General features: G+C 36.6%; 1 protein-coding gene across 5 annotated transcripts in view; it reads right to left on the bottom strand.

Moving 5' to 3' along the window:
- Positions 1–7,508: 7,508 nt before the first annotated feature.
- LOC149258927 (tryptophan--tRNA ligase, chloroplastic/mitochondrial-like) overlaps positions 7,509–22,409 on the bottom strand; it is a 333,508-nt gene continuing 318,607 nt past the window's right edge. For all 5 annotated transcript variants that reach the window (XM_089373964.1, XM_089373948.1, XM_089373980.1 and 2 more), the window contains 2 exons: positions 8,025–8,114; positions 7,509–7,654 (listed from right to left, as the gene is read on the bottom strand). In XM_089373964.1, the coding sequence (XP_089230090.1) occupies positions 7,511–7,654; positions 8,025–8,114 (234 nt within the window). In that variant the 3' untranslated portion in view covers positions 7,509–7,510. The remainder of the gene's footprint in view (positions 7,655–8,024; positions 8,115–22,409) is intronic.

Raw genomic sequence — 22,409 nt, 5'->3', positions numbered from 1 at the left:
AAGGTCATCCTAATGTGCTAGAATACAAATCTCTCAACACTTGGATTATGAACATTAAAAATACAACATTATGTAATGAACAATATTTTTTATTAAAAAAAATATCTAACATAAGAAGAATAACATAAAACAATCCACACAAATAAATAGATAATTGAATAATGAATATTTGTGTACAATAACATGTATTGTTGTGTATAAATATGCATTGATTGGTCACATATGCAAATCAACATACCATTTAGAAACGTGCCCTTTGATTATTATTATTGTTTAGCAATGCTTTATAGTTGTTACTGTTGGCATTATGAGATAAGTGTTGTCCTTGATGGCAAACCACACTGATGACAAATCATAGTACAGAAGGTCAGCAGCAAGGAATTGATGATCAGACTATAAGAAGAAGAGAAAGTTCATACACGCAGGTTCATTAAGCCCAAATCGCGTATACAAGCAGGTTCACTATATACCAAGTCGCGTATCCGCAGGTTCGCTATATGCCAAGTAGCGTGTACACACAGGTTGGTTTCAGTAAAAGCGCGTGTATGTGGAAAACTTATCTTTGGTCCACGGCGGTTATTCCTTGGAAGTTGTGCCTATGGTTTTGGACCTTGGTGTCTCGACGGACGTGTTGATCGCTAGTTTTAAGGCTGATGCTATTGGATTTCTATGGTTTTGGCTCTTGGTATTGAACAAGGCCTAAGGCTATATAAGGAGAAGGAAATCATTAGGCAAGTGCATCTGAAAAAGTCTTGAATATCTGATGAAGTATTAGATCCAGTATGCAGGCTATTGGTTGGTGAGGTATTGCTTGATCTGAGCTAAGGAGAGATCTCACCGGTTGATGGAGAACTAGATCTAAGGAGAGATCGGGATCAAATGGTTTGAAATGAACTATCTTTATATGGTTGATTATGCGTATTTCTAGATCTGCATACTGACGCAATGTTATGTTCTGGGTATAACTGAAATCTGGTACAACTGCAAGTTATGAAAAATTATTTTTAGATCTGTACGCAGGTTGTCTTCGGTAAGACCGCGTGTATACGCGGGTTGCCTTCATTATAGTAGCGTATATCTTTTGGAGCTTGATTTTTGGGTTGCAGCTGGATCTGACTGTTATTGCAGAGTTCTGTAGTCTGCTCTGTTTTCTGGTGACTGGGTTTGACAGGGTTTCAGTGGTTCAGTGATTCAAAGATTGATGATGCTAGTATTGGTTGTTTTGTGAATGAATCATGGTCTTCAGATTGTAATGTTGTGCTTCAGGAGTATCCAGTCTGAAAATTGATGAAAAGTGGTACCTGAAGGAAAGAAGATTGTAGGCCAGCACCTACGTACTAGTATCTTAGCTAGTACAAGAGCAAAGGGGGTTGAAGCTCCCTTCCAAGGAAGTTTGGAGAACGAGAGAAGGTTTAAGCCTTCTGCAGGTTGTAGCCTGCGTACTGGTATAAGGCTGCACCAGTACAAAAGATTGTAAACTGAAGTTCTTATTAAAGAAAGATAGAGACAACTTGCAGCAGGTGGTTTTCACCCACATTGGGTTTCCACCTTATATCATGGTGTTCATGTGTGTGTGGCTTTTGTGTGATGATCTGTTCTGTTATATTGTTTACTCTTAATATGGTGAATAATGACCTGATGCACTTAACTGAAGATAAACTAACTGAATTATAAGTTTTCTGGTTATACGCGGTTTTCTTTAGATACAGTAGCGTGTACACGCTGGTTCACTTAACTGAAGTAGCGTATATGTTTCTGAGCATTGAAAAAGCTTTATTGATCTGATAATACTGATTCACCCCCCCCTCTCAGTATTATTTCCAACAGTTACATTGTCTCCTCTAACGGTGCTTTGTCCTCCAAGCATAAGAAGAATGTGTCTTTGTTATTGTTTGTATTGCTTTCACACGTTATCCTTAGTTGAAGAAACAAAGCAATGTGATATTTGAAGTACTGGCGTAATCGTCATATCATTGATGAGTCAATCCACCCACAATAGGTATTTTATGAAATTATGTGATTTTGGAGTTCTGAGATAGAACATTTTGTATTATGATTTCATGATTGATTTCTATTTTTAGACCAAATTTGCATTGGAGATTATTTCCTTCAGTATATAGGTGAAATCTTTTCTTTATTCAAAACAATGTCAATACATTGATTTGTTAAATTGTTGGCTCTTGTAATTAGAATGTTGATAAAGTGTCTTTATAACATGATCTTTCCTTATCATAATTTTAGAGTTTTCTTGATTCACCTTTGCTATTATATCTTCTTCATACACTTGTGTTGCTATGTCGATAATTTGAATTTTATTAATAGAAATACCAGGGCTTGCTAAGGACTTTGTATATGTTGTTTGTACTTCAACATCCAAAGATATCTCTCATCCAACTAGATTGATCCATTTTTCCCTATTGATCAGAGAATATTTGCTTATAATTGTTTTTTTAGTTTTACTTACTGCATCTTTTCGATTTTTAACTTCTTGCCTTGTGTGATCAAGCTTTGACTAATTCTTAAGCTAAGAAATTTCTTCAATTTTCTCAAATACATCTTTGTTGAAGTTCTTTTTGAGATCTTGATATTTTTATCAAGATTCCTTATGGGACTGATATCTTGCTACTTTAGGTTTCATTTAGTATTTTTTTAAAGAAATTTTGTTTTAAAACATGAGTTGGTTATTAAATTTGTAAAACTCATATAGTTGTTCGACTTGTCAACCTCAAATAGTTGTTGGATTTGTAATCCTAAGAAAGCCAGTTGTTGGGTGATAATATATACAAGTGACATAAACCAAATCGATTAGTGCAAGAAAGTTATATAACCCAAGAAAGTTACCTAACCATATCATCTAAGGGAGATATTGAACCAAGAAAGGAAGTGATAGAAAGTAGGTATAAGTAGTGTAATTATGTGAGTAGCTCTAAGCATTGAAGATGAGTATTTATAATTATGATCTTTAATCATTAAAACCTTGTCAAGTTCTTTCTAAAGATCCTACACCTTTTATAATGACTTGTAATCATCTTGAAGGATCACATCTAATACATTTTCAAGTAATCTAATGACGGAGCTTATAACCATCATTTCAAGGTAACATCCTCCAATATTATATTTCTTCTTATAAGAAAATAAAAAATTCCTTCTATATATTTAGGATGAAGGTCCCCAATTTTTTTATCCACAGTGAACTTAGAATTATCTAAACATTTAGAATTATGTAAACATATTTTGTCATAGTTGTAACTTTGAATTATGATATGAAAATATAATCTTCAATTGCTTGTTGGAAATTTTTTATTCCATATCCTTTTGGGTTCAACAATATCCTCTACTATTACTATACTTGTCTTTAGAATTGACAAGTGATTAGTCGAGCAAATGTTAATTTAATTCTCTTTCATTTAGACATATAGCAATGCTAATATCCTTTTCTTGAAGAGTCCCCATAATTTTAATATGGCACACTTTTTTTATGACTATGAAAAAATCATCCTCTATTTGAATTATTAAACTTTATTTGTTTTTTTCAAGTGATATCACCATTACTAAAACTCATATCACCTCCAATAATAAGTGGTTGTACAAAGTGCAATGGTTCACTAGCAAATGATTTTTTCTATCATGTCAAAATTGATTTTTAAATTTTCTTGCAACTTTTAAGGATCATAGTTTTTTTTTAAGTACACCTTTTCATATATTGACAAGTTAACTTTATTTAATCTTATGTACTTAATTTAGAAAGCCACTCAATAACCTATTAACCTATGGAACTTCCGTTGAAGATCTTAATGTTATAGACTTCGTCCAATTGGCTCACTTCTACATTTTGACACCTTGATTCAACTCTTAATAGTGAATAAGAGCTTGGCAGATCCCAACAATTTCAACATTTGGGTTGGTGATTGTCATATATAACATAACCATGCCTTGGACCATTTGATTTATTTGTATAAAATTACTTTTGACATGACTATATGTTTTGCGCAACATACTCACTTACCCAATATTTGTAAGTCACCTTGCATTTTCTTTAACAATGTTAGTAGTGGTAGTTTGTTGGTTTGACAAGGCAACGTAGTTTATAGCAATACATTGTTCCTTTTAAGCACTTGTTTAGCCACAATTATATGTGGTGGCAATGACGACACAAAATAGAGCAACAAGATCCCTCAATTAAGATGACTCGTGAATGTTTCTACCAATACCACAATAGCCAAACACATCATCTAACAATGTGGCTTATCTTTTCCTTCGGTTCTTGTTAGAATTTTTGAACTTATTTTTGTGTTACACACTTTTCCGTTATTTATTATAATGACTTTTTACCTGTGGTTAGTAATGTAAGGATCTGAATATATTGCAATATGCTCCTCATTCACACTCAAATTGGCTGCCCCCAAATGGCACTATTACATGTTCTCTATTTGTTAGGTTAGAAGTGTGATTTATTATTATTATTATTTGTAATGGCAAAATCATCTTCAATGGATTTTTTAACTTTAAATGGTTAAAAGTTATTTTCTAGTCGAAGATTTGAAATCGAAGAAACTCAAAAAAGCTGAAATCAACATAAACACCCTAGAAGAAGCTTTCGTAGCAATGTAATTAACAATCGTTTATTTATAGGAAAATATTCAGCGTAAGGGAGAACATTAAACAATTATTTTCCCATAAATGAGTCATTGTTCATCACACATTTTGATGTAGATTTTCCTATTAAATAGTAATGTAATGACAATATGACCAAAATTGTTTTATAGAGTAAATAGGAAATTAAGTTTCACTACAATCCCTCTAAAGGGGAGAATACATAATTACACAAAGCGGCATTGGCAAAAATTCCAATTAATCAAAAGAGGGTTTGGATAGGTTACAAAACAATCCCATGTGAAAACTTCAAATATTGCTTCAAAAAGTTAAAATGGTGAAAGAAACATCCAAAAAAAAATCCAAGTTTTCTCGACAGCAAAAGCACTCCACAATTGAAACTTGAAAATAATCCATTTATCCTTTCAATACTTATAAAAAGAAAAAACATGAAATACAATGGAAGTGTAACATAAAAATGTGGACAAAAGTTACAAAACATGCCCACAATTTTTATTTTGAATCTTTTCCAACTTTTGTGTAACAACCCACATTTTCTATAATTTCCCCATTTTACTTCATTTTTCACAATTATTTTTAGAATTCAAGATCACTGCAAAGTTGATATTATATTTTTGAGGCTTAGAGACTAGATTCGTCATTTCAATGATACAATGTCGATTTTGGCATTTTCAAAGGGAAATACAATATTATTTGTTATGGTTTAGTCCATAATGAATAAATGAGATTGGTTACAAAGATTTAAATGAAAGAATTTTTTCAGCTCATGAAGTTCATCTCAACATTGACGAATATTATAAGTTTAGAGTGAAGAAATGACGTATATTTTTATAGTTTGTCAAGTCATAAAAATAGAGAACGAATAACAGTTTAATTATTAATTTATTACTTAATGATGACCAAATAACTAATGTTGTTACTTAGAAGATATTTTGTTTAAATGAATATTTTAAGTTTAAAGTGAAGAAATGAAGTATATCTTTATAATTTGTCAAGCCATCAAAATAGAGAATGAATAACAGTTTAGTTATTAGTTTATTACTTAATGATGACCAAATAACTAATGTTGTTACTTAGAAGATATTTTTTAGATGTAAATTGGTAATGATTAGATGAATAATAATTTTATTATGTATTAGAAGATCAACTAAGAAATTGTATATAGCCATCTATTTATATCTATAATGACGTTGAATTTGCTAATACTTCTACCAAATTATCATCATACTTATGTCATTAAATTACTAATATTTTGATAACATTTTCAGTCCACTTTGTGGTTTATAATGGTTAAAAGGGCATGCACAACCAGTATGTATTTATAATGTTTTAGATGCTTAGAATGCTGCAAAGAGACAATAAGCAGCACCGCTAAAGTGATAATAAAACCTAATGAAATTTAGCTTTAATTACGTTTTGTTCTCCATACTAGGCTTATTAGATATTTATGGATATTGTTTTTCTTAGTATTTCAAAATTTCATTCTAAATTCAATGCCAAACTAATTTACCTAAAAACACAAAACCTATCAGTTGATGTGCTAAGAGACCCTAATGACAGCTATCTTTTGTTCCCATTCTAGGCTCATAAGATATATATGGATATAGTTTTTATTTGCACTTCAAATTTTCAGTTTAAATTCAGTACAAACTACTTTACCTCAAGAAACCCACACAACCTATAAATTTATGTTCTACAAAGAACCTAGTCACAGCAATGCTACTTTCAATGGACAAATTAGGATTGAAAACTCAATGATTTGCATTGATACATAATAAGCCTTGGTTTGCAAAATTACTTAGTTTGTAGATGTGTACAATAAGAATTAAATAAGGCCACAAGTACATCATTATTCCTTCAAACTACAACCAGAAAATGGTTACAAATTCATCACCATTCTGCAGAGTTAGAATCAGGTGATAGGTACAATATAATTCTATATATTCTTTCAACGTTACACTACGTTTCGCACATTTTCTATGATTGGTATGATACAAGGGAATCTGCGAATAAAAAGTTGCAATCGTTGGATATTTTGTATCTCAGAAAAACCTTGAATCGTCCATCATTTTTCTGTGTATTCTGATAGTCAAGTCTAAGTTCAAGCATTAATCTAGCATGCAACTTACCCTCCTCTATTAATATTTGCTTAAGAATCAGGTTATAGCTACAATATAATTTTAAATATTCTTTCAACCTTACAGTTTTTTCACATTTTATCAAATTGGTAGATAGAAGGGAATCTGTCAATACAATTTTTTAATTGTTGGATATTTTGTATCTAAAGAACAATATTTTTCTTTGTATTCTGAGAGTCAAACCTAATTTTGGTCGGGTCAAGTCTAAGCTCAAGCATTGATCTAACATACGACTTCTTACACTATCGGTTGTTGCTTGAGACATGTAGGATCTAAATAACCATAGATCTATAAAAAGATGGCTAATACATCCTCATGCTCAAAATTGCTCCTTTGAGGAAATTTTTGAACAAATATCAGTGACAAACACATTATGCTTATTAATACAGTATGCACATGAATCAGAACCACTCAAGATAAATTTGCTTACACCATAATAATATTTGAATTGTTTGGTGTGCTTGTCTTTAAATCTTATAACAACTACCATTACAAAATTCAAGCAACCTTCAGAGGGTTGCAAATTTGCAATCGATATTTATTAATGCTATCTATCTCTGATATTGTTTGAGCTAATGTCTTTTCTTGTATTCGTTCCACAAAAGTATTGGAACTGGAGGATTCTAACATTTTTTTGTCAGTGTTTTTTCAGAACAATAAGACGGGAAAATCTTGGCAGATAAATAGTTAAAAAAATAATTGCTTTCTTGATTGCTATAGGAACATAAATACTCTTCCCAGATCATGTAATTGAAATGCTAGCGTCTTGTGCAAGGTAGAAAGCCCATAGCCTCGTATACGTTCCTTAAAGTGGTGTCTGCTATAGTGGCCGCCTTCAGAGCTCCTTCTGCCAGAACACTATCCAAGTAGGTAGAATCTGCAGTAATCTCTTTGTATCGTGCCTGTTTAAATATAATGTGAAATGATAAATCTATTGTAAATAAAGTCTTCAGGTGTTTTGTCAATTGAGTTTATTCTTGGTGATTAAATATAATGTGAAATGAGAAATCTGTTGTAAATAAAGTTTTCAGATGTTTTGTGAATTGAGTTTATTTTTGGTGATGGGGAAGAATGATTGTTACCCTTTTCACCCAGGTTCAATCCTCATCCAAGTGACATCATGAGCTTTGTTGTAATAGTTTTAAGCCTTACTATTGGGTTTGAGCTGTACTCAACATATATATTCCTTATATAGAATATAAAGATATTTCACATAGGACAAAAAAAAGTCTTTAGACATTTAAAATAAAATTATAAAAAGCTTTTCAGTACCTGAATAGGTTCCAGATGTGCAATTACAGCATCAGCAATGAGAGGCTTGAATTGCCCCCAATTCATGTCCTTGCATTCTTGCGCAACCTCCTAAAATAGAACAGAAATAGAATAAGCCAAGTAATTCTTTTAACAAATTTAAGTTGTAATATGACAGTGAGCTCAGCAAACAATAAAAGTTGTTAATTTCTAAATACCAAATCTGATTTAATATTGTCAGCAAATTATTTTATATACCTAGAAAAATATATTCACCCTAACAAATTAAATTTTCTGAAAATTACTGAACAAAAGTTCTCTGGCATTTAACTTAAATAATTTGCAGCGGAAATTTTAAATACAAAATCAGTCATAAAAACACAGCAGAAATTTGCCCAATAAATTCTCCTTCACTTTTCTATTACTCAGGGAAATTAGGGCTTCTCCAACAGGGAAAATGACCTTCAGAGAATACACGGAAAATACAACAATGGAACTCGGCCACCCTCAAAAATTTGGCTTGCACCCATCCCAGCTGTTTTCCACATATTTGGCACCCCTGCAGCAACTTGGCCCGTCCACGAGTCTAATTTTCCTTCACTTTTCTATTACTCAGGGAAATTAGGGCTTCTCCAACAGGGAAAATGACCTTCAGAGAATACACGGAAAATACAACAATGGAACTCGGCCACCCTCAAAAATTTGGCTTGCACCCATCCCAGCTGTTTTCCACATATTTGGCACCACTGCAGCAACTTGGCCCGTCCACAAGTCTAATTTTCATGTAAATAGGATGGGTTGAACGATTTATTGGGTATTGGATAATCCAGAGCTCCCTATGTGTTTCACGACATGTTCTTTCACGACATGTTCTTAACCACCTCTCGAGGATTTTCTTAACTTAATATCAACTCTCTTAACCACCTCTCGAGGATTTTTTTAACTTAATATCAACTCTCTGAGCCTCCCGAAACTGTCGGTCTGCCTGCTTGGCCTCAACAGTTTCAGCCTCCTCCCCATGACACCCTCGGCCTGACCACATTGAAATCTCAGCCCTCCCCTTGTGCACTCAACCTGCAAAAGTATGCTCACTTGAATCCTGTAGCTGCACACTCTTCACTTCCTTTCAGTCTTGAGTCTCTCACACGAGGAAATATGTTATGAATAAAATTAATATGCTGCGACTCGCAAGGAAACATCACAACTATTCACAAAGAATCACCTTAGCTAGTATATTAAGCAAGGGCCCGCATTGTACATAGTATAACCTGATTCTTATTCAATTTTTTATACATATTTTCTTATTTCAGAATTTCCCATACTTCGGGATCTCTGTAAAATTGGTATCAAAGCCGGCTGGCATCTTGTCTTTTGTTCTGCAGCCATCCGCCACAACCACCGCCATACGTTCCCACCCCTCGACCCTCTCCCTCCGCTGTCGTCCACCACCCTCTTCTTGTGTCGCTGTCCTGCAAGACCCTATCTCCAGGTTGCCTGTCAATTTGTCGTCTTCCCGCCGGTAGCCACAGTATTGAAGCGCATCCCCTTTCAGCCGCCGGTCTGCTCTCCCGCGCTGCGCCCATTTCCCCTCCGTCCACTCTATCTTGTCCACCCTCCGCTGCATCCCACGATCTACTCATCCCCCCTCTTCCCTACTAAGCCGCGTCCATCGAATCCTTGCCCCACATCCACTGCCACATCCACCCTCCACCACATCTCGCAGTCTGTCCATCCCCCCTCTTCCCTACTCAGATGCGTCCATCGAATCCGTGCCCCGCGTCCACTCTGCTGTGTTCATCCTCTGCCACATCCTGTGTCCACCCTCTCCCTCGTGCGTTCGTTGTCAAATAAGAAAGGGAGGGTAAAATTTCAAAAAGAAATATAGAAGGACAAGGATAAGAAGAGACTAAAAAAACCCAATCAAATTGGAGCGGGAAACATCACCAATTACCCAAACACTGAAGATCAGCGAATTCAACAAGAAATTGGACGAATTTGAAAAGAAATCTAACCACAATGACAAAAGATAGGTTGAGCTACAGAAGAAATAAAAGGAGTTAGGAGATTAGCTCAACCAAAATTATGACGCCATTCAAAAGGAGCAATCAAACTTACAAGACTTGGTCAATTAGAACCACGAACAAATGATGAATAATCGCAATCAAGTGATGAATGCTTTAAGCCAGCTCATGCAATCAAGGAATGATGCAACCGCCCAACAATAAGACTCTTCGAATATGTCAAACCCGTCAAGCCTGCCTCACACTCCCAAGTCTCTGCATTCATATACCATAGCAAATCCTCATAATATGATGATTCCTAACCAATTTCCACCACACCCCAACCAACCGATTATCGCCTGCTAACGAAGGGAAAGGCTTGAATTGTCGAAATTTGACGATAACGAGAAGCATAGTATGGCAAGGTTCAAAAAAGCGCAGTATTTTGAAATTTACAACATTTACAACGACGATGAAAAAATTAAGTATGCATCATGCAGCTTGAAGGCAACGCATATAACTGGTATATGTGGTGGAAGAAGTCAGCATATGCAACTAGTTGGAATAAATTCAAAAATAAATTCTTTAAATGATTTCAGGGTATAAAGGAAGAAAAATTCTTCACAGAACTCACTATACTACAACGAAAAGGAAGTATGGAAAGGAAGTATGGATGAGTATATTTAAGAATGGGAAGCACTCGCTACAAGAGTACCTGGATTATCAGCACAATGCCTTATTCAATCATATATTATTAGAATTAAACCTTATCTCCACAATAAACTTAAGCTTCATGATATTACAACTATGGAAGAAGTAATTTGTAAAGCAAAAGTAGCAGAGAAAAATTTGAATTATCACCATTGCCAAGATTTGATAAACTTTACTCAAGACGAAAGCCCTTACAACCTAGAAATACAAAAAATTCAAAGTACCTTCAGCTGAGAGAGTCCAGATTCTTCTTCTCCACCGCATCATTAGGTGCAAATTGACAGTGCCACAGCACATCATCCTTGCAGAGTTTGGAGCTCAGCCCTTTCGGCTTGAGACAGTCTTTAGATTGGTTTCATTCTTGCATCGTGTCCAGGGCTTGGCAGACTCGATAAAGAGTAGGGACCGTTATCCTTACTTGGCATATTGCTCTTCTGAGACTATTGCCCGTTCTACTCCCTCAAGCCGAGCCAGATGTTGGTTTACAGGAGTTTCAAACCTCTTAGAGTCAGTGGGAATTCAGTTGGATCGTCTCCCTCCTTTCCGATATTCCTTAGATGCTACCATTCACCTTTTACCTACTAGACAGGAGCTAAACAAGATCATTAGGGAGGACATCTACAGGCAGTTCGTCCAGGTCACCTGGGTCAATCCTCCAGGAGGGTTGCGCCCAAAGATGGCATTCTATGCTGAGCACTTCTTGGAGTTGAGAGATGGGCTCATTGTTCGACCCCAGTATATGTTTCACTACTAGATGCTTGCTCTTCGCATTCGTCTAGGCCAGTTCAAAGTAAGTTCTCATAGACTTTGGGTAGAGACAGACCACCAGGTGGATAGACTAGACAGACTCTGCCAGGTATGTCATTTACAAGAAGTGGAGACCGAGGTGCACTTCATCCTTGGATGCCCTGTCTACTACGAGATTAGAGGAATGTTTCATTGCTTGTTCAGAGATTCTCGGACCCTCGCTGACTTTTTCAGGTGCCCCGATTAGAGATGTTTGGCCCTATATATGCAAGAGGCTCTTAGGTTCCGAGCGCATATTCTTCAGCCTCCCATCAGACCAAACCCCACACAGAGGATGACGACATTTTTTAGGGTACTACCTTCAGACAAGGGCACCAAGAGATCGATTGTTACCAGTACGTATCCAGACTCCAGACCAGTGAGGATCTGTGGGACTTCACCCTGCCACACGAGATCTTAGCAGCAGTTCCATCTCAGATCTATCCCTGGGAGACAAACTAGGTCCTCCAGCATTCAGCAGCATGTGAACCCCCCCAGGACATGATTTAGTGGACAGTTTGCACTTGTCATCGGCTCTTCATCGGGCCAACAGACATTGTTGAATTTCTTCAGCATTATTCATTTAGCCTCAGATGTTAGGAGAGATGGGTCTGATCCTCAAACCTATTATGTCCTGGATCATCTCGGCTAGGGCTAGACGTTGATTTACTTCATGCATTGTATCTTTTATAGGAGACCGTTTGGTTCTCCCGCTTTGTATATACATTAGTGTACTCAACAGTCCCTTTGACCTACTTTGTGGTCATTAGTTGGACATAAATATAATTATCTTATCTTATCTATCTTATCTTCCACCTCATTTAAGAGAAGACTAAAAGCTTAGTCTAAATGTCCAAAGACTAAAGGAAGGAAAGTGTAAATACTGTGGAGAAAAATGGGACTGCAGACACAAATGCCTTAAAAGAAACAACACCAAGAGCCTATATAAATGGAAAGCAAAAAATGATTTAGATAGTGAAGAGTCAAATGAGAATCCTCATAACTTTTCCCCAAATTTTGAAAATGAAGAAGCACCGCAACTATCACTAGCAGCTATCACAAGGCAACCACAAACATTAAAATTAAAAGAAAATATTGAAAAGAATAATGTAATGGTCTTAATAGATTCTGGAAGTACCCATAATTTCGTCAACATGAACCTAGCAAAAACACAGAATCTTTTCATATATTTGATGCCCAATATGAAGGTCATGGTAGCAGATGGAAAGAAGATTGAAAATGTGGGGGAGTGCCACAAGGTTATGTTGTTTTTTTGTAGCATCGAGAGGTATTCCCGCATGGCAAAAGGGGTCTCCAAGTTGGCCTAGAAAAATTAAAATAAAAATTATTTTTTGAAGTGACAAGTCGGCCCAAGAAGTCAAGTTGGCCTAGCCATTGAATGGGTGTGTCCCTTGGATTATTTTGCCCCATTCGACAAGTAAAAATAGATGATGTGACATTTCATTTTCTCCACCAAGCAATAGCAATCCATTTTCTCTTTCATCATCATCTTATCTCTCTTGGCGCTGCACGTGTGAGGAGGAGGTCGAGTTTGACTGAAGTTGACCGATTTGTTTTTTGACCAAGTTTTGAAGGCCACACATGTGAATTTCTTTGACCATTGACCAGGCTGAAGGGTTGACCACAATGAGGATTTGAATGTAGGATTTTGTCTACAAGTCCTATTTTGACAATAGGGCCGAAGTTGACCATAGGCTTTTTGACCAGGGCAAGTTGACGAATGTTGACTTATGTTATTTTGTATGGTTTGACCAGCATTGACTCGCTGATATTTTGACTAGCTTGATTGGTATTTGGATTTGTATATTGGCACAAGTTTCCAAACAAATTGCTGATTTGTAAATCTTGCTGGAGAATAATTTCTCCTAAGGAAAAGTTGTTGGGTTTCCCAAGGTAAAAATATTCTCTTTATTGTGCATGGTTGTCTTTCTATGATCTTTATTGTTTCCGCTGCATTTATTGTTGATATTTTTTGAAGTGTAATTGCTCAATGATATCAGTGGCATAAGAATATTGTGTGAAAATCATTAGAAAGTAATTATCTGGCAGAAAATTGTATCTAATCTATATCTTGTAGAAAACTTCAACATTGTATCAGAGCTTTGCTAAAAGATCAACCATTGAAGTCAGCCTTAGAGACCAAATATTCGACAGTTTGATTGGTTTTTGGATCTCTTGTTACAATGGCAACTCTTCTCAAAGTTTAAGATAGGTTGGATGGTACCATCAATTTCAGATCCTAGAAGACCAAAATACTTCTTATCTTGGAAGAAAATGAGCTTCTGGATCATGTGGAAAAAATCATTTCAAAGCCAGAGGGAGTTGAGGAGAAAGGCAAGTACAAGAAGGATGAAGCCAAGGCTAAGAGAAAGGATGAAGCCAAGCAAAGGAATCAAGTGATCAATAAAGGATCACTTGATACCTCATGTTGTTGGTTTGAAGACAACCAAAGAAGTATATGATTCTTTGGTGGGATTGTACAAGATAGAAACACTAACAAGAATATAACCTTGAGACATCAACTTTGGAGTGTTATGGTGTCTAGATCAGATTTGTTTTTTATCTTATGAGAGTCTCTCAGTTGAGAGATGAACTTACAACCATTGGAGATGACATTGATTATACAAAGCTTGTTATAGTAACTCTAAATGTATTCGCTTCCTCATGGGATTCATTTGTTCAGGGAATTTGTGCATGAGAAATTTTGTCGAAGTTTGATAAGCTATGCACTGATTGTGTCCAAGAGGAGGCTAGATTGTTATCCAAAAATAGCTCGCAGAATCCACAAGAAGAAACTCAAGCTCTTGCAAAGAAAGGAAAAGGAAGAAAAAGAAACTTTGGAAAGTTCGATAAGAAGAACTTGGGTAGAAAACTCGCTCCACCTTAGGATCAAAAGAAGGATATGTCAAAGATCAAGTGCTTCAATTGCCATGATTTTGGACATTATGCATCCCAGTGTCCTCAGAAGAAAAGGAAGGGAAAGCATCATGCATCAACAGCCGATGTTGATGATGACAATGAGCTTCCACCAATGAGTAGAAATCGTGCCATCTTTATTGTGGAACTTGACCCACATGATGACACTCGACCCACATGATGACAGACCTTGGCTTCACATAAAAAAAATGTCTCTGGCACAGATTAGCTGAATAACTAGCGGATGGCCACACTTCAGGAAAATATGCTTCAAACCCTGCCAAACAATTCAACTGTCTTTGGAATAATTTCCCTTTACCCAAAGTTGGCCCTCATAAAACTTACTGCCCCCAACTTTTAAAATAATTTCTCGGCCATATCAACTTTTAAGTGGGCCAATACTCACAGATGCCACGACCCATGCTAAAACTTCGTGCCTTCAATAAACAATCATTTGCCTTAATAAGATAATTGGGCCCTTTCTAATATGATTTTGAATCTCGGCCTTTTTCAATAATTTGATAATGAAAACTATTCACAACCTTTTTAATCTGGACGACTTCTATAATAATTGGCCCTCCGTAAAACAAAAATTTCATATGAAATATGAGTCAGTCTGCTTCAACAATTCTTTGGTCAAATAATTCAATAATTTCAAATAGAAATTGTTGAATACTTAAGCGACGATTTCACAGAACTTTCAGGAAAATATCTTCAGTAATTTGATCGCGAACTTTTTTTGAAATTTATCTGCAATAACCCTGAGGCTGGCTAGATGCATAGCTTTGATACCACTGTAATGTCCCAAATGGAACAATTTGGGGTTTCCTTGAAATTCTAACTCAGAAATACTTCAGATAAAATTTCCATTCATAAACAGAAGATTGACATGTAAATTTAACAACATAGAACATGCAAATAACGATAATGAGCAGAAGGAAATCTCAGCTTTATTTATAATATATAAACTGGGGTTTTACATGTCAAAACAATTGATATAGCTGAGATAGAACTGGCCTCAAGAATCTGCTCCAATGTTGCCCTAGCCCTCCACCAAAATTGAACTGAACTGCCACTGTTAAGCTCTCATGTGAATTTTGGATGAATTCACCAAGGGGAGATGGGTGCTCGCCCAATCTCTCTAAATCACCTGAGGGTTTCCGTCCTAGGGCTACTACTGAAGTAGAGAACCGGGTTCTCAAACCTCTCCACAAGAAGAAAATACAAATCCAAGATGTCCTCCAATGGTCTCCTCCTCTTTTATAGATTTGATGGACCCCTCTAGAACCTCCTATTTTATTATTATTTTAATCATGGAGCACTTTTCCCTCTTTTATTTCAATTAAAATATTCTTTTTAATGCGGGAAAAGGGTAAATTGGCCACCATGTCTCCTCAGGTCACTGAAACTCATATCTAACCATCCCATCCTGTAGATCTTCTCGTTCTGGTTCCAATGAGCTATTACACTAAGGTGTTCTGTCAAGTATTCTTCTTAGAATGCCACCTTAAGCGTAATTAATTGAGTCAAGCCCAATAATAACTCTGTTTTTTGAAAGTTGTTGGAATGCACCAGAACAAAAGGCAAACTGTGCGGATGATGGAATATACCAAGCGAATTCCATCGAACCTCATAGAAACTCCTCAAAACCTCTCCAAAGCCCTTAGACCCGCTGATGACACCAAACTGCACATGTGACCTGTCTGCCCCCAACTCTTAAATCCCATCCTAACCATGTCATAAAGAACACCAGAAAAAGGAACATTGCAATTTAAAAGACTTCCGTTAGATCCACATGAGATAAGAAAAATACAATGGAAGGAAGTCCTAGTAGTTTAACCGAAAACGACTAGCTACATCCAATCCTAAAGCATTTTTCATATCCAATCAACAGTGCAAGATAGCTATACATCGATGATTCTATAAAAGCATATAAACATAACGAATATAAGCACAAGTAGAAATTAAAAGCTCGGTGAAACAATATTACCATGTCCATGGAAGAAAAACACCACAGTAGTAACCCCAAATACTTTTTGCTTTATTACCAAAATAGAGAGCTTCAAGAGCTGATAGCCAGAGTACAGTGATCTGAAGATCAAAGAAGTTACAATGAGGAGCCTCGGGCTCAATTTATAGAAAAATAGAGAGATCTAGATCCCCCTCCAAGTGGAAAATGGCTAGGTCCAAGAAGTTGCACAATTTTGACTTGATCCTGGAGAATAACAACTAGTTGTTGCTTGATCCATGCCAAAATTAAATCTTATCCCTTGATCTTGATGAAGAAATTCGAATTCCATAATAATTCCCTTTTTTCTTGGTCCAAAAAATATTATTTTGACCTTTTTTCCTCAAAAAATCATTTTTGACTTAATCACCTTGGTCCATAAGCTCATTTTTTGTTAAAAAAATTATTTTTCCCTTGATGAATGGCCTCAAAAATTGGACTTCTTTTGGACCCACAAATTTTCTTCAACTAACTGGACCCAGAAAAAATAATTTCCTTGAAAAAATAATTCTTTTATGGCCCCAAAGAATTTCTTATGGTTTTTCTTGCCTTGGAATTGGGTTTGTCAATTTAATTCTTCCTTGGGAATGACCACCTTCTCCAAAAATTTGTTTTTCCACTTGGAGAGAATTTTATTTTCTCTCAATTTTAATCTTTTAGCTAAATTTTTGTCCTTTTTTGCTAGAAAACTCAAAATAAAAATAATTTGAGGGGAAAGACATAATTTCAACCCTCAAAAGGTGTCTAGACACTAAGTTGAGGTGTAGAGGTTCTAACTATGAGTACTCTACCCCTTTCAACGTTTACAAACTTTTGATTTTACAATTTACATCCAAATTATTAAATTCCATGACCAACTGGAAATTTAATAATTAAAAATAGAGACTTAGCCTCAACGAAATTCTGTGAGACTCAAGACATGATCTGGTATGATGAAAATACATAATAGACTCGATACACTCACTTAAGACATCACCACTGAGCCCCACCCTAGCTTTGGAGTATATGTGGGAGAAAAACTCTATTAATTATTTCGTGTACAAAATAATTAACGAGGTTAAAAAATTCCTTAGGATAAAACTCATTAGAAAAAATTCTTATGCTTACCTAGGTGTTTTACATGACTTTATAGTTTATAGACATACTAGAATCATTTTTACAATGGTATGTCGGGCTGCAGAATTGGAGTTACAACCTTGATGAATGATGATGATGAATTCTGGATTTCTGACTACTCGAACATGATGGAATTCCTTTGCAAAAATGTGTTATTGATATAGGGTAGTTGACACGAAGTGGTCAACAGACACAATTTCCAAATAATTCTCATCATAGCCATTTGTACCATTTTGTTGCAGTGATGGCAACAAAGGCTCTCCCAACAATTTCCCTAGAAGAATAATGGACACCCAACATGAATCATGGGTTATATTTGCACAATATCAATTAACCATGTGGCTTCCAAAGAAGCCTATGTACTTCACTTGGCAACTTACTCCAACTTAATAAAGGAGAATATATGAGATAAAGGACTTCGAATAGTATAAGATAAAAGGTTTGGGCTAAGTAATAAAATATTATTATCTACTTTATCCCCCATGAGCCCCTAAGCCCTCTTTCATTCCTTTCTCGTGGAATCATAGCTCCACATGTTTTGTCCTTCTCCATCTGCAACCAATAATGTAATTTTATTATTTATGTACAATATTTACATATTGCGTTACTTGGTCCTCGACCATTCATCATATATGCAAATATGCATTGCTAATCTAGGGTCAAAATGGAGTGTCACATTCTCCTCCCTCTAAATTTTGCACCATCCTTGGTGCAAATCGCCATACATATATACCATAATTTTGACATTAAAATTTCAAAACAAAGGTGGGTATTCCTCCCATATCACATCTTCCATCTCCCCTGTCGCTTCTTCAAGGTTGTAACAAGTCCATTGGACTTGCCCTATGGTTCTATCCTAGAGCATTGTGACCTTCATGTCCAATGTACACATTAGTTATACTTGGAAGTCTCCTTCGAGCTCCACTTGAAATAAAATCTAGTCAATGACATGACTAGGATCATGCACATGTTTTTCAAGAATGACAAATGAAATGCATTATCCACCTTCATGAAAGCAAACAATGTAAGTAGGTATGCAACTGATCCTATCTATCAAACATCTCAAATGGACCACGAAATCTTGCTAGCTTGGTGTTGGTGTCACTTTGCCCCAATTTTTATTTCTCCTTGAATCCTACTTTTATCCACATAATTCTTTTTCATTCCTCATCTCACCTTCAAATTCTACTTAATTTAAACCACTTTATCTCCCATTTCCTTGAGCAATTCTGGTCCAAGTTATTAGAATATATCTCTATATCTCTATTTAGTAATGCTCAGTCTTTTAGATGTTTCTATTCTTATTCTTTTAGCAGTTTCTTAGATGAAACTGTTTGTTCGATATTCTACATAGAAACCTGATGTTTCTATTCTTGTAAATATCTTTGTATTATCATTGAGCTGTTTGCTCCATGTGAATTAATTCATTGAACATTCTTTTATGGTATCGGAGCCCAGTTAAGAGATTTTTTCTTGAAACAGTAATACTATCTGCATCGTAATCTCTTGAGTCCTTTCTAAGGTCGAGCCCTCTGTAAGCCAGGCAGCCTTCACTGAGTCTTAGCCTCGGCTTTGCTCGCTGTGATAAAAGCTTACAGTCGTCCATCTCGATACAGAAATGGATTCTTCTCTTGCATGATCATTTTATTAAAGAAATAACTTTGTGGCGGTGACTGTTTTCGTGGAAGTTTTTGCTGGTCAGTTCTGCTTGGAATAACGGATCCGGCTATCTCCTTCTTCACCTGGCGGCTACTCGACCACACCGTGGAATTTCTCAGCATTTGTGATCCAGGTGTTCTACTTTCAAAACTCATTTGTTTGTTTGAAAATTGGAGTTGTGTTTTTGAAAATTGATCTGCGAGCATCGGTCAAATTTTTTTTGCTGATTAAACGCTGTCAAAACCCGTGGTTCTATAATACGCCAAATTTGTATACACGCATTTGTATACACGCTCTCTGTCATAGCTCTGTTATATAACCCGTATATATAACCCGTATATACTCTCTCTGTCTGTTATATAGCTCTGTTATAGCTCTGTTGTATACACGCTCTGTCTGTTATATAACTCGTGGTTCTATATACGCCCGTAACCCGTGGTTCTATATACGTAACCCGTGGTTTATATACGCAAGTGGATTATAATATACGCCCGTATGTAATCACCCGTGGTCATTATATTTCAAATCCCGTGGATAGATATTTGAAACCCGTGGTCAATACATATTTCTGTTGAAACGCGTGAATATATTCTGCCGACCCGTGGTTCCGTTGCCGTATGCTGTAGAACCGTGGATACTTGAAAACCGTGGTTCATTTCTGAGGCGTATATACCTGAGACAAGAGACGTATATACTGAGACGTGACACCGTGACACGTATTTCAAACTAATATATACCTGAGACGTGACGTGAAGCTCACGTGGGCCAATACATCCGTGGTGTAGATCGTATTTGTTTCAGATCTGCGTATTTGTTTTGTGAGCCAAATATATCCGTGGTATTTACCAGCAGTGTAAGCTTGAAACTGAAGACTGGCACGCTGCACGCCCGGTGCATCATTAGATTTTGTTAAATGCAACAATGTCACAACTCTGAATGTATTCATTTGCTGGTTCAACAGTTAGCTGCTCCTCAATAAGATCATCAACAGACACGAGGTCATCTTCAATAGTCATCATTATCTGAAGCTTCTTAATGCCATATGTGGGTCCGTATTTCAAAAATTTGTATTTGCTGTATGTATGGTTCTGATTGCCAGCAGTGGGTTACCAATCAGTGGAAATTTTTTTTGTGATCCTGACAGTCTTCATTACATCTGACATTGCATAAGTATACTCTTATGGTAGACCGGCATTTTCTTGTGGCAAACTGTATTCTCAGAACTGTATTGGCAGTCCTACTATTGTTTTAGACAGCTGAAAGTCCGTTCTTTAAATTTTCACCAGCATAAGCAGTCAGCTACATTGTTCTTGTGTGTCATACTTTTGTATTCTCTTTGTGAAAATGGCCACACTTACCAATCTGATGTTAGAAGGAAATCAACGGTTTAATGGCAGCAACTATAACATTTGGAAACAAAGACTGCTGACCATTTTTGAGTACAGGCGTCTTGATCAACTCATTTTGGGCAAAGAGCTTCGTCCAGGTACAGCCGGGACCGATCAAGATAAATTTGATGATCGAAATCGAGAGGCTGTTATGCTTCTCAAGCTCTCTGTAGCTGATGATCAGTTACCACAGATCCCTTCTGGCAAGACAGCTGCTGAAATCTGGGAACAGTTGAAAGAATTGCATGAGACATCTGATAAAAGCAGAGCTTTTTTTCTCAAAAATCAGTTGTTCTCCATCATGATGGATGAACATATGTCTTTACAGGAACATCTCAACAAAATTAAAGACATTCGAGATCAGCTCGACGCCATTGGTCGGACCATGGAGGAAGAAGATATGGTAGTCATTACCCTGAAGAGTCTACCAAAATCTTATGAACACTTCATTGAAACACTTAACATTACAAATGTTGATCTGAAGTTTTCAGATTTATGTACCAAACTTCTGCAGCAAGATAGGTGGAAACAGCAGTTTGGTAGTGGTACTTCATCAGTGCCCTTGGAGAATGCATTTGCTGCAAAATATCAGTCCTCTCAGTCTTTTCAGCAGAGAGGATCATCTCAGTCTTTTGATCCTAACAGGAAGAAAAGTGTACAGTGTAATTACTGTCACAAGTTCGGTCACATGAAGAAAGACTGCAGGCAGAGGATTGCTGCTGAACAAAGGAAACAGGGAGGGTCACATCAGACAGCGAATGTTGCAGAACATTCCGAGCAGACAGATTCTGCCTTTTACGCCTTTATGGCTAAAAGGTCTTCAGAACATGTACCTTCCTCTGCATGGTACATTGATTCTGGTGCATCACGCCACTTCTCTCACAGGCGTGACTGGTTTATTGACTTTTCACTTTTCAGTGATTCAGTTGTATTTGGTGGAGGTGAAAAGTACACTGTTGCTGGCAGGGGTACAGTTCAAATTCAGTCTGGTGGACGCACGCTCATATTTCTAAATGTATACTATGTTCCTGGTATGGAGATTAATCTGCTCTCTGTCAGTCAGATTATGAGGAATTCTCCTCAGCTTGATGTTATGTTCAGTGCACACAAGTGCTCAATCATTGACAGGGAGACCAGTCTGACAGTTGCTACTGGCCTCGAGGACCATGGTCTATACAGGCTACTTGACACCGGTGACTTTCCAGAAGTGGCACTAGCAGCTCGTGTCTCTCCCATCAGTACTCTATGGCATCAGCGATATGGGCATCTCAATATGCAGTATCTCTCTCAGCTCTCTCGGGAGGGACTTGTGTCAGGATTACCTGATATTCAGACTCAGCAGTTGGGAGTATGCAGCGCCTGTCAAGCGGGAAAGCAACATCGGTCGTCATTCAAAAATGGCGAATCTTGGCGCGCATCCCAGGTACTCCAGTTACTTCATGCTGATATTTGTGGTCCTATGAATACAGCTTCTATAACTGCTTGCAAATACTTTTTACTTATTGTAGATGACTTCAGTCGAAAGATGTGGGTGTATTTTTTAAAAAATAAATCTGATGCTCTTAGTACCTTTCAGAAGTTTAAAACTTTAGTTGAAAAAGAATCTGGTTGTAATATCATGACCCTTAGGACCGACAATGGGGGGGAATTTTGTTCCTCAGCTTTTGCCAACTTCTGTGATATTCATGGCATCAAACGTCAATTCACCACACCTTACACTCCCCAGCAGAACAGTGTTGTCGAGCGTCGCAATCGCACGGTTGTTGAAATGGCTCGTTCCATGTTACAACACCGGAGTGTT

Source organism: Pinus tabuliformis, chromosome 6 (genome assembly GCF_031772625.1).
Source record: "Pinus tabuliformis cultivar Carrire ecotype Pingquan chromosome 6, CPIR1, whole genome shotgun sequence".
NCBI lineage: Eukaryota > Viridiplantae > Streptophyta > Pinopsida > Pinales > Pinaceae > Pinus > Pinus tabuliformis.
Note: the sequence above shows the minus strand (reverse complement) of the source record. Positions and strands in the feature narration are given on the sequence as shown.